The sequence below is a fragment of the Acipenser ruthenus genome, chromosome 6 (genome assembly GCF_902713425.1).
Source record: "Acipenser ruthenus chromosome 6, fAciRut3.2 maternal haplotype, whole genome shotgun sequence".
NCBI lineage: Eukaryota > Metazoa > Chordata > Actinopteri > Acipenseriformes > Acipenseridae > Acipenser > Acipenser ruthenus.
The window spans coordinates 78,144,039-78,160,458 of NC_081194.1; the positions used below are offsets into that span (position 1 = coordinate 78,144,039).

Sequence of the window (16,420 nt, forward strand, 5' to 3'; positions counted from 1 at the left end):
TTATGTAATCACTTCCATGAGTTACAATATAGACTAATTAAGGACTGTTGTGTGTCTTTATTTGTTACCAGGAGAAAAACAATGCATGTTTTCTTCTTACTTAATTAGAATTCATTTGCCTAATTGTCATTCATAACCCATCAATTCCAGATTTGTACTGACTGGGATAATGCTATATTCTGCTGTTTGCTCTTTCATTTACATTTCTATTACAGAGTGGAAACATTAACAAGCAACTGTTTGAATATTCATTAGCTTCTGTGATAAAAAAAAAATAGAATATTGTCCTTTTTATGATAATGAAAGCGGCACTGTATGGGGTTGATTGGTCCTGAGGTTTGATTGCAGATGTGGAGTGAGTTTGCCCAGTTTTTATTGAAATGTCTTGTTCAAACAGCTCCCTCGCAGGTTAGTGAAGTTATCAAGGAGAGAGTGCGGCAGAGGAGCATTCAGCTTTCCTGGCAGGAGCCAGAGCTTCCCAACGGGGTCATCACAGAATATGAAATCAAGTATTATGAGAAGGTAAGTGTCGAGAGCAGAACCGTACTACTGATACCGCACTCTTTCGATCTGTTTTTGTCAAGCTTTCTGTTTATTTTCGAACCTAGGAAGCTGTGCCCACAGGGCATAGTAACCAGATATACCTATTTATTGTCCGTGAGAAGTCAGATATAATAACCCTGACAGAACAGAGGAATCCACATAATGTCATATATATATATATATATATATATATATATATATATATATATATATATATATATATATATATATAAAATCTGCTAGTACAATTGTATCTTCTTTTTTTCTTCACAGTACAGCTAAGAAATTAGGGCAGAGAACTAAAATGAATTACATAGATAATAAAAAAAAGCACTGAGAACTGGAAATTGCCTGGGTTAATTCTTTATTGACTTTTTTTAACAGCTTTATTAATACAGTATGGTAACTACATCTTTACCCTGAGTGTTAGATGAACATCATGCTTTAATAACAAAAGGAGTCATTGTGTAAGTGGCTTAAACCGATACTGGGATTCAGGAGATCCTGGTTTGAAATCCCTGCTCAGCCTCACTGTGTGTCTCTGGTGGAACCTCTTCATCTCCCACTACTGTAGTCCACCTAGCTGTAAAATTGGGAAAAAAGAACAGCTGCATTGCAAACAAGATACAGCATTCCAATTGGGCTTTGCCAACTAAATAATCTACAAAACAACAGCAGATAAAAAACAAAACAAACACCCAATAGGCCACTTTTTTTTTCCTCCATTCTACTTTGCTCTGTTTCTGTTTCTGACAGCTTTATTTTCCAGACAAGTCAATTGTAGAAACATGAATATGAAATCTTAGCCATGTTCTGTTTCTTGCACACCTTCACACCACCTCTTCTCTTTGCTCTGACCCTGCTTCTTGCTCAGTCCTCACAATCAGTTCGGTGTGTTCTGTTCCATATTTTATGTTGCCACTCTTCCATCTTCCCTTTATGGTAGATTTTATGAGAAATTAAATTCTAAAGGGCTTATTTTCCTTACTCTGTCATGACTATTCTTTTTCTTTTCCTCTTTGTTGTAAAGGATCAAAGGGACCGCACTTATTCAACTGTGAAATCAAAGTCTACATCAGCCACTGTCAATAACCTGAAACCAAGCACAGCATACGTGTTTCAGATTCGAGCTTTTACTGCTGCAGGCAACGGCACCTATGGTCCTAGACTAGAGGTTATAACACAGGAGGAAGCTACAGGTAATACACTGATGTTACCAATGTTTCTCTACAAGGAATGTCCTACTGCTAATGCATCTGATTTATTAAAGAGTGTATTGTAATAAAAAGTGTATAGATAAAACTCACTGTCAGCATTACAGTACCTAAGGCATGATAATCAGTATCCAGGTACTGTACATAACCCTAATGTAGCATTCCTGTTTAAAACCACTGAGGTACCATACAAATGAAAAAGTCATGCAAAAAAATAATAGTAAATTGTTCTTCCTTGATTGTGGATAAACAGATACCTTTGGAGGTCCAAAAGTAAACATACAGTTTTATACAGGTTTGGTTATGAACTTACCTTAAAACACAGTACATGAGTACCCATCGTAAGAGTTCTATAACAAAAAAGAAAAACACAATACTCTATATTAAACAGAAATAACACTTAATAAAGAATATTATCCGCACTAAATAAACTATGTACAGCAAATCTGACATTCAGATTTATATTCCTCAAACACAATAAGTGAAACATTTACTTCTTGTCAGAGAACAGGATAAAAAGTTAGGTTTATTTTAGCAGCTTGGAGGCTTTAGCTCCTAAATTGCTATTGTTATTATTATTATTGCTATTGTAATTGCGTATGAGTTATACTAAAGACAGGGTAAATAAACATTTCTTGAGGAGATAGCTGCACATTGATTTAGCCTAAATGTGCCTTTCTGATATCTTGTGTGTGATCTGTTAACTGCCTGTGGGTCTGAAAATAATTGCTCCTTGTAATATAACATTCTTTCAGCCACAGCCGTCACCAGTGAACAGAACCCCGTCATTATCATAGCTGTAGTCGCGGTGGCAGGGACCATCATCCTCGTCTTCATGGTGTTTGGATTCATTATTGGAAGAAGGTATGCACTCGCAGGCCCTTCTGACCTTCCACTGCGGTGAGACGATGTTTGTGAATTAGGCTTTCTGTCACCCCAGGGCTGCTGTAACCTTGGTATTGTAACATATCCCATCATCAATCAAATGAGGTGGCAATTTTATCTGACGGATTACATTCAGCTTCTTACTAACAGGAACACAATTAAATTAATTGCAAGACAGTTCTGGCGAGAGTCAACGTCTCATTTTCAGTGTATTCCCTGTGGTCGATTGGGCAGACAAACATTACAGGTTTCAAATCCAGCTGGTCTTTAAAATAGAGTTTGACATTTATGAATGGGAATTACAAATATTGAAAAACAACCTCACAGAGTGAAAAGTTACTGACAGCACTGGAGGCAGAACCCAGTTATCCAGATATTTGATTTGATATTATAAATGGAGGATCGCTTGCATACGTATCTAAATACTGTACAAAAAAACAGGTTTGTTTGACATTTTCCAACGGGGATAAAACAATGACATCCTGGTTCTCAGCCCTCAGACAGACCACAGAGGCTTTTTTTAGCGTTTGTTATTTACAGCTAACATAAAAAATATTGTTTTTCATTGTTGTGGATGCATTTTGTTTTTATCCAGAAACATGAATGTATTAATTGTTCATGTATTTGTTGTTTGCTTATTAAGGCACTGCGGCTACAGCAAAGCAGACCAGGAAGGAGACGAAGAGCTTTACTTTCAATGTAAGCGGCTCATGGACTGTATTATTTTGATGACACATTTAAAACAACAATAACTCAGTTTTAGCTGTCATTCTCGCAGCTCTAATGTGCAAACGGGGGAGAGGGAGAGCACCTGAAAGTAAATCAGGCTAAATCTACAAAAACATCCTGCCATCTATATATATATATATATATATATATATATATATATATATATATATATATATATATATATATATGTAACTGGAACACATTTTAAGCTAACATTTATCATCCTGTACATCTTCATTTGCTGTATCTACTGTATAATGTATGGTCCTACTGTTCCAAGGTTCTCTTCTTTGGCTACTTTTCCAGTAAGTGTTTCACACCGTCCTAATGATATCCCTGGAGATGCAGTTGCAGATAGTTTCATAGCCAACCTGTGATGATCTGGGCTGTAGGCAAACTGCTGATCAGGAAACAAAGGGTCAGGGTGTCACATGGCAGTGCGGCAAAGAGCTGGCTGCCACAGAGAGAGAGCACAGCGAGTGTTACTAAATACCTGTTAGATCAACTATTTGAGAACAGATGTGTTTACAATGTAGATTTTAATTTGTATTTTTTTATAAAAGTACTGGTGCAGCAATATTAAATTAATAAATGCTGCAGGCTGAGAGATGATAGATACCATATAGAATCGGGTTTGCAGGCCCAATTTGTCTTGTGCGTTGCATGGGAGATTGCAGGAAGACATTTCCTATCAGATTCTGGGACAGCTTGGACGTATGAAGCGATTATAAATGAGAGTGGAGAGAATTTTAGATGGCATCACTCCTTGTTTGGAAGTGAAAGGCATATAAAAGTAGACAATATAATGTCAGAACTAATTTTTATTTCTACTTGTGTGGTTTTGAGGGAATCCAGGTAGGACAGGATTCACTTGGAATTTCATGAACTGGTATTTTGTCATATTTTCAGTGCAATAACAGTATTCTTCCTGAGCCTATTATTAATTTCATAAGAACATGATTTAACATATCAATTATGGAACACTTGTCAAATTTAGAAGCTTACTGTATCAAGGTTGACAGGTAATAATTGTAATAGGGAAATGCAATGTGTAAAAGTAGGGCAGTGTCAAAAAAGATGTTTACATATAATTTCATACATCAGCTTCTCATTACACTTAGAACTCACTGCAAACTTTTATTTTTTTATTATTATTATTATTATTATTATTATTATTATTATTATTATTATTATTATTATTATTTATTTATTTATTTCTCAGCAGACACCCTTATCCAGGGCGACTTACAATCGTAAGCAAATACATTTCTATAATGGAAGTTTCTGATATACAGTAATGTGCAAATTTATTAGAAAACCCCATTGCTTCTGTAGTTGTGCTTTGTTGTACATATGAAATCAAACCACTATAACTGAAAATCTGGAAATTTGTCAAAATAGGCAAATTAATGATTGTCTTATTTAATTGATGACTTTAATAGACCACACATGCAATTCATTTAAAATAGTATGAGAAAAGGAGCACACAGACTATTGTATACTGTAAACTGATAAAAGTTACCAATTTAGTGACGCTTTGCTGTAAAATTAACTGTCTTAAAGAACCTATTATAGTTCAAATTGTATCATAGTCATTAAATGTAAAAAATGCATTGTTGAAATCTATGTTGTTTGTAAGTGTGTAAATACAAAACAAAATTATAAAGCCATTTTGTATTCATTTGGTATCTCACCAGCAATATCAATACAAACACATACAACAATGTTATTTAATTAATACTAAACATAAACCTCTAGTGGTGTTGTTGCTGAAGAGTTTTCAAACAAAGTGCACACATTATATTGTGATCTCACTGGGGAAACAACAGCTATATTGCAAGGTAGCTGCATCTGCTGTGCTTTTCTTTTTTAAAGCCTGTCTCTAGAACTTCTTGAACAGTTCCATTTTGAACAATGCAGACAGTACCTACCAGAAAGGCAGTGGAGGAGGAGTCCATTCTGTTTATTTCCACCTTGTGTGAGATCACTCGTTACTGCTGTGTGATGTCTGTATGCTGTATTAGGACTGGTCTGTCACAATCTGCGAGGCAGCTTGAATAAGGAATTATTCAGGATGTTTTAGGGATGCATAAGGCTCAGTGCAAGCTTGTTGTAACAATACGGAAGAATTTAATCATTAAGTGCTGTTTGTGTGAACCATAGGGAGTTACCAACTTGTTCCTGATTCACTCATGGACTGGCATGAAAGAATCAATAGTCCCCCAGACAATAAACTGCACCATATTGCTGTCAGTCATACATTAAAAGCAGTATTTTCCCTATCCTAAGCTGCAATGCAGAATATAGCTGTAATCAGTGTTTAATACCCACAGCCTGTATTGAAAGTAGTTTAACTGTTGAAAAAGAGGGGAAAGGGAACTTTTAACCAAGAACTCTTGACTTAATTCCTTTTCATCAACCTGTATTCAAGTAATGCATATTGAATATGGCTCTTTGTGATTGTGTACCAGTCAAGTGTTGGCTGCATGGTGTGCTTACGTAATGGGAACTGTAGTCCTCTCTTATTTTTCTTACAGTTAAATTTCCAGGCACCAAAACGTATGTTGACCCAGAAACCTATGAGGACCCGAATAGGGCTGTCCATCAATTTGCCAAGGAGCTGGACGCCTCGTGCATTAAGATTGAGAGAGTAATCGGAGCAGGTAAGGCAGCTGCTTTTCTGGTCTGTTCTATTTAGCTGGAGTATAAACCCATGCATCACAATGACAGCAAAATATTTATACCTTGAGTGCCCATGCTATTTCTTCTCTACATACTGACACCAAAAAAAAAAAGTGCAATTAAGATGTGATTTTCATCTCGTAGACCAGACTGCTAACTGTAAGGCTTATTATCTATTTTAATCATCTCAGTTGTTGTATGTAGCACGGTTACAGAGTCTTTTAGTAGCAGAACTGACATCCGTCATAATAGTATGCTTTTTTGTGTTTGCCAGTTTGTCACATACTAGCCACCGGGTCTTCTGTAGTTGACACACAGTCATTTGTTTTTCCAGGGGAGTTTGGAGAAGTATGCAGTGGACGTCTGAAGCTCCCGGGAAAAAGAGACCTGTCAGTTGCTATCAAAACTTTGAAAGTTGGCTATACAGAAAAACAAAGAAGAGATTTTCTTGGTGAAGCCAGCATCATGGGGCAGTTTGACCATCCCAATGTGGTTCATCTGGAAGGAGTTGTTACAAGGGGTAAGCAGTCTTCATTTTGCTTGAGCATAATGGGAAGATGATAACAAAAATGTTTTTGCTTTCCCAGAGCATTGGGGGGGTCACATTCTCAGATAAACTTAGCTCATGACAAAGCACATGCTTCAATTACAAGTAAAAGGAAGAGGCAAAACGTAGCAAGTGTTAAAAGGCAAGGGAAAACTGAGGCAGCTTGCATGTAAAACTCCTGGGAAGTTAACAAAAGTTAAAGACCAGTGAAGTATTTTCATTTCACTTTATCTAAACACGCTGTCTGCACTTTAGTTGCTATAGTCAAGTCACATTTGAAGCATTATCAATCTCTGTATAATACACACTTGATCTGTGTTTTTTTTTTAAAATCATATCTGCATAAATAAATGCTTAAAGTCATTGTAACATAATACTTCTTTTCACAATTATTTTTTTTATATATATTTTTTTGTTGTTGTTGTGATTTATAACAAGCCAATCTTCATGGAAGACCATTTATTAAAGGGAATCGTGCAAAAATAAAAAATAAAATGTGAAGCTATTTTAGCATTTTTTAATTTTTTTTTTGCAGGAAAACCAATTATGATTGTGATAGAATATATGGAGAATGGGGCGCTGGATGCATTTCTTAGAGTGAGTACCCCTACTGTACCTTTAGCATGTCATTGTAAACACTGTTCTAGTTGTCTGTATAAATCTTGAGGAAATAACTGATAGGAGTCTTATTTATTTTTATTTTTTATTTTATTGGCATGTATGGTATTGATACTTTTTATGGGGTGTGTAATTCAGCAGTGTGGGCCTATTTACTTTTTCCTGTGGAAATATGGAAACACATAAAGGGGTTGAGGGTCCCCTAAAGGTAATGTAAAGTCCCAATTTACTAGGACAATGCCATTGTTTAAGAAGTCATGCCACATTTGTACACTTTATTAACTCCTTTAGAATCTCCACTTTTGTCTGATAGCCTGATTTCTTGTCTCTGTGTACAGAAACACGATGGCCAGTTTACAGTTATCCAGCTTGTGGGAATGCTGCGTGGCATCGCAGCTGGAATGAGATACCTTTCCGATATGGGATATGTTCATAGAGATTTGGCAGCACGTAACATTCTGGTCAACAGCAATCTTGTATGTAAAGTGTCTGACTTTGGCCTGTCGAGAGTAATAGAAGATGATCACGAAGCTGTCTACACCACAACGGTAAGCAAGCTTGTCTGTATTTCTTTAATACTCTTTACCTTTAGGAGGCTGTGTGGTCCAGTGGTTAAAGAAAAGGGCTTGTAACCAGGAGGTCCCCGGTTCAAATCCCACCTCAACCACTGACTCATTGTGTGACCCTTAGCAAGTCACTTAACCTCCTTGTGCTCCGTCTTTCGGGTGAAACATAGTTGTAAGTGACTCTGCAGCTGATGCATAGTTCACACACCCTAGTCTCTGTAAGTTGCCTTGGATAAAGGCGTCTGCTAAATAAACAAATAATAATAATAACTTTAGAAGCAAAAAATGAATACCAGTGTTAAGAACATAGATCATATCTAGCATGTATAACATTTCTGTTACAGTTTCTTGGCTGTCTTTTCTCCTTAAGCAACATTAATAATGTGTATATTTTAGGGAATAATATTTTAGGATTTAATGGTCTTAAGCTTCACTCCAATGGCTGATACAAGTTTTTTACTCGACAGGGCGGAAAAATTCCGGTCCGATGGACAGCCCCAGAAGCCATACAGTACCGAAAGTTTACTTCCGCCAGTGACGTTTGGAGTTACGGAATTGTAATGTGGGAAGTCATGTCCTATGGGGAGCGACCTTACTGGGACATGTCCAATCAGGATGTAAGTTACTTATTCACTGTTTTACTAATTTATTTATTCTATTACACATATAAGTATAATGTTAAATGGAATTCAGTCAAAGATATAGTTTGACTGAATAGACCAGTACTCACTGCTTATTTGCTCCTCAGTATTATAAATTCCAGGGCAGTGAAAATCCACCTCAGCATACAGATTTGCATTTAGCAGAAAAGGAAAATGGCCCATATGATTCAGAACACTCTACTATAATTTAATTTTTTTTTTCTAAAAGTGACCATTTAAAAAAGAGCACGACTGTACAGACCAGAGAATTTTACCCAGTCATGCAATTATTCAGTGTTACAGCAATTACTCAGTGTTACAGCGACAGTCTTTGTTTTGGTTAATTTTAGGATGGATGACAATTATGATACTTTTTATTATGCTGTTAACAAAAGTGGCTTTATTAGGGTATGGCTGAATTAAAATGCTATGCGAGCAGTGATTGTAAGCCACTTTTAAGCCAATAAGGTCATGTCTGGAAGATGTCTGGCTGATACCATGTGTCTGTGGGAGCACTTCCTGTATTCCTATTAGGTAATAGAGAAAATATTCATAACAGATAACCCCGCATACATGTACAAGACTAAATATCATTTAATATTCACATCACAGTTAAACCTTTAAGCTTGCTGGTTGAATGATAGACATGAAAGATTAAAAAAGACAAAACCGAATGACAAGTCAGTTTAGTGACGTGCAAAATGGTTAATATTTGACAGGTTTCAATGTCAAAGAGTTTATGGTCTGTCAGGATGTAGGAAAACAAATCCTATGGGGAGCGCAAAAATACATATTTACATTTTCTAGACAGTTCCAGTGTTTTGACACTTTTCATCCATACTTGATTCACGTTTAAATTGGCCTGACGAGAATTTACTATATCTACGAAGAGAAGAAGCAGCACACTTTTCACATATCAGAAAGGTAAAAGAAGTCAAGACAAACTTGTTCTTTTACCAGATTGTTAACCCATGAAGCACTTAGGTTGTTTATAGCAGTTGCTCTGTCTCTTACTATTGGTTGGTAGAAGTCGGGTTGGAAAAATACTATTGCTGACTTGTGTATTTTTTCTTTGCACAATTAGTAATTGTCTGGGGTATTTGAATGCTCCAGTAAAAGGACACATTTTTATTGTTGCAGACACTTGTCTCATTAACACTTGGACACTAATTTTTTATATGCTGACAACCAGCAGATGCACCAGGTTAGCCTGCTTGTCTTTTAAAGTGTTTTACAGCCAGCCATGCACAATTATCCAGTGAATGCACTTTCAAAACATGGGGGATTATAGGATACCATGTGCTAAAAAGAAAGACGCTCGCCAATGGAAAGCCCTTAACTAAACAACTGCAGTTGTACAGAAAGCTCACCTTGCCTGGTTTTGTCCCCTCAAGGTAATCAAAGCTATCGAGGAAGGCTACCGTCTCCCAGCGCCTATGGATTGTCCACCTGGTCTTCACCAACTTATGCTTGACTGCTGGCAAAAGGAGCGGGGTGAAAGGCCAAAGTTCGACCAAATAGTTGGAATCCTTGATAAAATGATTCGGAACCCCAATACATTAAAGACCCCCCTAGGCCACTGTAGTAGGTAAGGACTGCTTTGATACCTCTGTACTCTGTATTTATATTATAGCAATTGACCTGTCATATATCAAAGTGACTAACTTGTAAAGGTACCTGTTTAATAAGGCATATCATTTATTTGGATGGGGTCTCTTTTAGTCCTTGCAGATGTATCTGTGAGAGTCATTGCCTGGCTCTAACTAATAGATATATTAACTGAGTCAATAGAGATATGCCTATTGCCTCAGTAACGGTTACATTAATGTGATCCTCTTGTCACAGAGAATCCCACTGGGACATGTTTCAAATCAAATCTATTTAATGTCAGAACACTGGCTCCCTGTGGGAGATAAAGGATGTGACATTTAAACTGGGCCTTAGCTGAACCACAGGAGCCTCTTTAGAGGTCTCCATTTCAGAAAATCCATCCCTCCTTAGGGCAGCTATACAAAATTTTGTAAAACTGCTTTTGGACGGATTATATCTCATTTTTAGATTCTGGTACATAAAAAAAAGGTACAGTCCATGTATTATTTTAATCTTTCATACATGCAGGGCAAAAGGATTAAAGTACCAGCTGTTTGACTCTTTGTGCTAATTGCTCACAACCTTGGATTTCAACAGTAGCTAGAGTATAGCAATACCTTGTGCTTTCATGATAGATGATTCTTGTGTGTCAGATGTAATGTACCAACATTTCTATTTGACGCTTGTTTGTTCTGCAGACCAATTAGCCCACTTTTAGATCAGAACACTCCAGATTTCACTACTTTCCGCTCAGTGGGAGACTGGTTGGAAGCAATCAAGATGGAAAGGTACAATGATAACTTCACAGCAGCAGGGTACAGCTCATTGGAATCAGTGGCCAGGATGACTATTGAGTAAGTTTGTTTCATCTCTGTCATTGAACTGTGTCTCTGTCTGCGTGTGTGCGTGTGCATGTGTGTGTTTATAGAGAGTATCTGCTGTATACATACTGCAGGTACTGGCTGAAATACTACTGAGGTTTGAATGTGTATTGATGGAAAAGAAAAATGCTATGGTGTGTTTTAAAATATTTACCATTGCATTTGCCAATACCTCTTTTATTACAGCCATTTACAGTTTTTGCTTATTCTTGGAACAATTCCAACACACACACTGAGTTGAATTGTTTCATCCAGTCATACTGAACCAGTGTACACTCCAAAAAAATATTTGGTCAAGTGGCTGTTCTGTTATTTTACAGAGAATCAAAAAGCACTGTAATAGAACATTCTCTCTCTCTCTCTCTCTCTCTCTCTCTCTCTCTCTCTCTCTCTCTCTCTCTCTCTCTCTCTCTCTGTAGATATATATATATATATATATATATATATATATATATATATATATATATATCACTTTACAGTTTCTTAAGTCTGTTGTTTGTAACAAGTAATTCTGTCTTTTCCAGGGACGTGTTGAGCTTAGGGATCACATTAGTGGGCCATCAGAAGAAAATAATGAGCAGCATACAGACTATGAGAGCACAGATGCTGCACTTACACGGCACAGGTGTCCAGGTGTGACAAGCAACACTTCCTCCAGTTAGGAGGCAACAGGCTTCTAACAAGCTACAATGAGGCGTTTACTAAGGATAATCATTGAATGCGCTGCTTCCTGCATCAAGACTCATGGGATAAACACATTCCTTATTCCTTGGTGCCGCCTTCCAGAGGTGGGAGGAGCTAACACAGGGTCCGTTATCAGCAGCTAAGAAGATGTCAAGAAATACTACCTGGCACATACGAAACTCTGAAACTTTTGAGGAACTCTTAACTGTGTATTATAGAGTGACAGAGAATACTGAAAAAAATGTTTTATTTTTACCTTCCCCTTTTTGCTCTTTGAAATGTGTAAAGTATTTCTTCCTCATTATTTTGGATAACTATTTCTTGAAAAATAATTATCTTTATAGAAGAATTATTCCTTGGAGTGGTGATTCAATATTCATTTCAGTTATGTTAATTTATCCCAAACACTATGGTGTATTATTTCCCTTTTTATTAGCGGAGAACAGGGTAAAGGGAAAGGCAATCAGTGGGCTTGTCTTTTTAAAAATGTTTTTTAAGCAGGTGTAATTAGGAACAATTACCAATGTGTGATAAGTTGTGGTATTAACCTTTTAATATATTAAAATATTAATGAATTTTCAGTCAGCAGCAGTACGAAGTTACTAAATCAGTCTGAGCGAGCCTGGGATTCATTTATTTGAAATTGTTTATAATGTTTACTGCTTGCAATATTTTAAGTAATTGATCAAAGAATATTTTGAAGGTCTAAACTTTTCTAAAGTTTTCTGGAACATGAAAAAAGCTCCACAGATAGACCTCTGAAAGCTTAGCAATTCAAGGAACAATCATATTTTGAAATTTCTGTCCTGTAGGGCTAACCATAGTGTACTGCTAATCTTTTTATTTTATTGTATGTGTTTGCAGTTATATCTTTCTTAAAAGTTGCCATGATTTTACTTAAGATGATAAGAACTTGAGCAAACACAGCGCAATAATTACTCCTGATGGAACATGGCATCTTTCAGAATGTCAGTGTTCTATGTTTCATAGATATGCTTTAGTGTTCTGACCATACTTTGGAAAACTTTTCCTTTCTCATCACTGGTGTGATAAAAACAGAAAGAGAGAGAATTTGTGAATTATTGAAGCAGCTGGTTGTCACAGCGTTGTTTTGCACTAATTCTCCAACCCATTAAAATTATAATGTATGCTTTTTCTTCTTTTCTTTCTGATGTTTATTGGTTTAACAGGGTTCATGCTGTCAGCCAATTCACTGGTGCCATTTGTTCCCATTTGTACATTGAATGGATGTTTTATCATGTTAAAGTTTGCCTCTAACAGTGACTAGTTGTAGTCTCTTGGCAAATGATTAACACTTGCTTTCCAAGCATGCTGCAGAATGCAGTATATTGACAAGGATTTATAATAGGATTTTATAAAGGGGCTGCTCCAAAATGCTCACATGTTGAATGTGTGGATTTGTTTTAAAGCCCTCTGGCTTGGCCTTGTCATGCGACAAGACATTAATTTCCATTGTTTGTCCCTTTTCCATCTGTTTCTAATCTCGGTGCCCAGTGTCAAATGCAAAAAGCTCATCCTTTTACAGATTTCAGCATTTTGTCTGACCTGTAGCAAGTAAAGCAACCATTTTCACAAGAACAGTCAGTATAATTGCTCATAGCAGAATAATAAGCCTCCCCCTGTATTCAATCACAGCGTTTCCATAGTGTACCACATGTAAAGCGACATGTACTCACTTAATTACTTAGTCAATATTACATTCATTACATCCAACAGAAGATGTTGGGGTCTATTTTAATGATCTAAACACCGGAGGACCTAAATATGGCTGTGTTTTAATCAATCCAATTAGTATTTACTTATTAAACACCAAAATAAGATGTAAAGAGGTATGTGGTAAATCAGGTATACAAACCCCAGTGGCTGTAAATCCATTGCTGTTTATATAATTAAAAAATAACCCTGTTTATAACACATTAATTATCTGTATAATAAATGACCACCTTTTTTTAAAATATACGTCCTTATATATATATATATATATATATATATATATATATATATATATATATATAACCTTACATGGGCACTTTGTATCTTTAACCTCACAGACTTATTCAATTTAGATCAATAATGGTGTGTTTTGAGCACAAGTAAAAGCTAAATGTAGAAAATGGTGGACTGCCCCTTGAAGAGTGGCTGATGATTCCAAATAATTTAGCACTGGTGATTGTGTCAGAAAGACCCTCGGGATCAAAGGTAAATGTGTAAATGTTCCTGTGTAAAACTTGTACATTTTTATTTATACTGTCATTTTTGTACACACGTTTCTCTGTAGTGAGCTCTGAATACATTGGAAATGCACTATATTTTTCTATCTCACTTGCAGATTATCTTCACCCATGTATTTTCAGGTGTACATAGTTACTCTCATTTAGGACCAAAGACGGCTATCGGTTACTTATTTTCTTTTGTTTTGTTTATTGCGTTAAAAAAAATCAAATTGTGTGCTGTACAGTATTATATTTTGTCAATGTATTATTTATTTCTGTTGGATTAGAATATTTGATTATTTTCACTGGCCAAGGTTTTCTTTTTTTCTTTATTTTAACAACAATCACATTCTCAGTTCATTTCTTGTTTGCATAGACATTTTTGCTTTGTAACCTTTGTAATAGACTGTAAATATATTTTTGGAAATATAATACAATCTCTACAGAAAACAAACTGCCTATATATATTTATTATGTGCTTATTACAAAATCTGGGCTTCGCCCTTTTAACACTAGAACAATCAAAAAATCTTAGAAGGACCGATGAGTCATTTTGACCTCTACTGTGTTTTTCTATGGGTAGTTGCCAGTGGTGTGATTCAAATACCATTATCCTTTCTGATAGTATCATTTTCTACTACTGACATTGCCACTTCTGAAAACAAATAATTTCAAGACAAAACAAAGGCTGTTGGAACTTTTTTTTTTTCATTTATTCAAAAAACAAAACATGTATATTTACTAAATCATTGTGTATTTAACTTTTTTACAACTAGGACAATCATTGGGAATATCACAAAAATATACTAAGAAACAATAGACTAAGAAACCCAAGAATGATTTAACACTGAACAGATACAGTAGGCACAGTATGGCTGTTCATTCAAGAGTTGCACTTTTTGCATATGGACTGTTTCAACTCATTTGATGCACTGAATTCATGTGTTCATTTTCTAATGGTGTATAGTGATGCTAAAGCCGATGTAACACGAGGCAACTTTCAGGCAACGGTTGCAGCGACTAGTTGCCTGGGACATTGTCAAACACTTTCCTCCAAGTTGCTCAAAACTAGATCATTTTTTATTTTGTTGCAACGTTCCTGGCAAAACTTCGGTGAAACAACCAATCATGACCCAGATTTATGTCATGTGACATCTAAACGCCAACTGGGAAAAAAAAAAACATAGCTACCGAAAAGATACCGCAGTGGGTAACAAACGAAGAGATTGCATGGTTTGAAAGTAAGTTACATACTTTTTTGTGTATTTGTAATGTTAAATCATGTTATTTATGTTATAGCTTAGTTAAATTATTTCACAGATAATAAAAGGCCTAGTCCGTACTGAGGGTAGAGTATGTGTGGAGCCCCGTATTAGCGGAGTGTGAAGCGGGTACAATTGAGGGGCAACTGTTGTCACCTAGTGCCACCTGGTTGAATGTGTACAATGTTACATGTAATGTTTTTTTTTTGTTTGTTTGTTTATATGTAGTACAATGTATTCTTATGTTTGACAAACCATGTACATCGTTGTGTTTAAAGGTGTCTGATAAATTACTAAATAACTATAAATAATAAGACGGGTTTTTAAAGTTGCCTTACGCGTCGATTTAAAAATGACGACTTGATTAACATGAGATTGATTATAGTTAGGATTTCTGGTTTTAAGTGTTTTCGTCCGACTTTTATCCTCCCCTTTACGAATTCAATTGATCCCTATTCAGGCATTGGTGTTTATTGTTAATTACAATAAAAACATGTGTTATTTGTATATTTTGTTTACCATTATTTATTTTAACACTGGTAAATAATCCTTCAAACTCCCCCACTTGTGTCTGTTTGTCACATTTAAAAGCAGTTTAGCGCTTCTTCTTTTCAATGACTGACTTATCTAGTTTAAAATAAATAAGTGTTGGCAAACCTTATTCATCGCTACTCCCCCAGTTCCTAATCAAACAACTGCAGTCTAACTCCAATCACATTCAAATCACGTTTAAAAGACCAATCCACCATAAGAATCACATTAGTTACTAATTTAACTAATTTCACAATTAACACATGTAACACATTTCTCAATTTTAATGAAGAAACCTAGAAGGTGAGTAGGGAAATACAACGAAAATACTGAAAACCAGAAACCCTAATTATAGTACATTAAACTGTGTATATTACTGTGTATTCAAGCATTATAAAAAAACAAAACGTTTGTTATTATTATTATTATTATTATTATTATTATTATTATTATTATTATTATTTTAATTTAAACATTTAGCAGACATCTTTATCCAAGGCAACATGCAGGGTTTACATTATTTATTTACATCATATTCTAATGACACAGGTTGGGTAAAAAAAGTATGTCCAAATTGAGTGAGTTTCCAAAACTCTAAACCACCCAACCATAAAACGAAAAGTTTTAAGTTATAGTGTAATATTAAAAAAACAAATCTCTGAAATAAGCAGTGCATCAGACTTGATGAAAGTGGCCTGGCTACAAAATAAATAAACAAATAAATAAAAGTATTTGAAATAATCTTACAGAACTTTAATTATGATGCTGCTGTAACCACAGCTCACTTTCCTACAGATATGTACATAAACTATA

The 16,420-nt window shown here is 35.6% G+C and overlaps 1 protein-coding gene across 1 annotated transcript in view; it reads left to right on the top strand.

The window, feature by feature from the left end:
- The window catches only part of LOC117411302 (ephrin type-A receptor 7), a 61,113-nt gene extending 48,377 nt beyond the window's left edge, over positions 1–12,736 (top strand). The window contains exons 6-17 of the mRNA XM_034018594.3: positions 398–522; positions 1,574–1,742; positions 2,513–2,621; positions 3,286–3,341; positions 5,909–6,034; positions 6,388–6,573; positions 7,136–7,197; positions 7,557–7,766; positions 8,252–8,401; positions 9,820–10,013; positions 10,714–10,869; positions 11,421–12,736. Coding sequence (XP_033874485.3) covers positions 398–522; positions 1,574–1,742; positions 2,513–2,621; positions 3,286–3,341; positions 5,909–6,034; positions 6,388–6,573; positions 7,136–7,197; positions 7,557–7,766; positions 8,252–8,401; positions 9,820–10,013; positions 10,714–10,869; positions 11,421–11,535 — 1,658 coding nt within the window. The 3' untranslated portion in view covers positions 11,536–12,736. The remainder of the gene's footprint in view (positions 1–397; positions 523–1,573; positions 1,743–2,512; positions 2,622–3,285; positions 3,342–5,908; positions 6,035–6,387; positions 6,574–7,135; positions 7,198–7,556; positions 7,767–8,251; positions 8,402–9,819; positions 10,014–10,713; positions 10,870–11,420) is intronic.
- Positions 12,737–16,420: the final 3,684 nt, after the last annotated feature.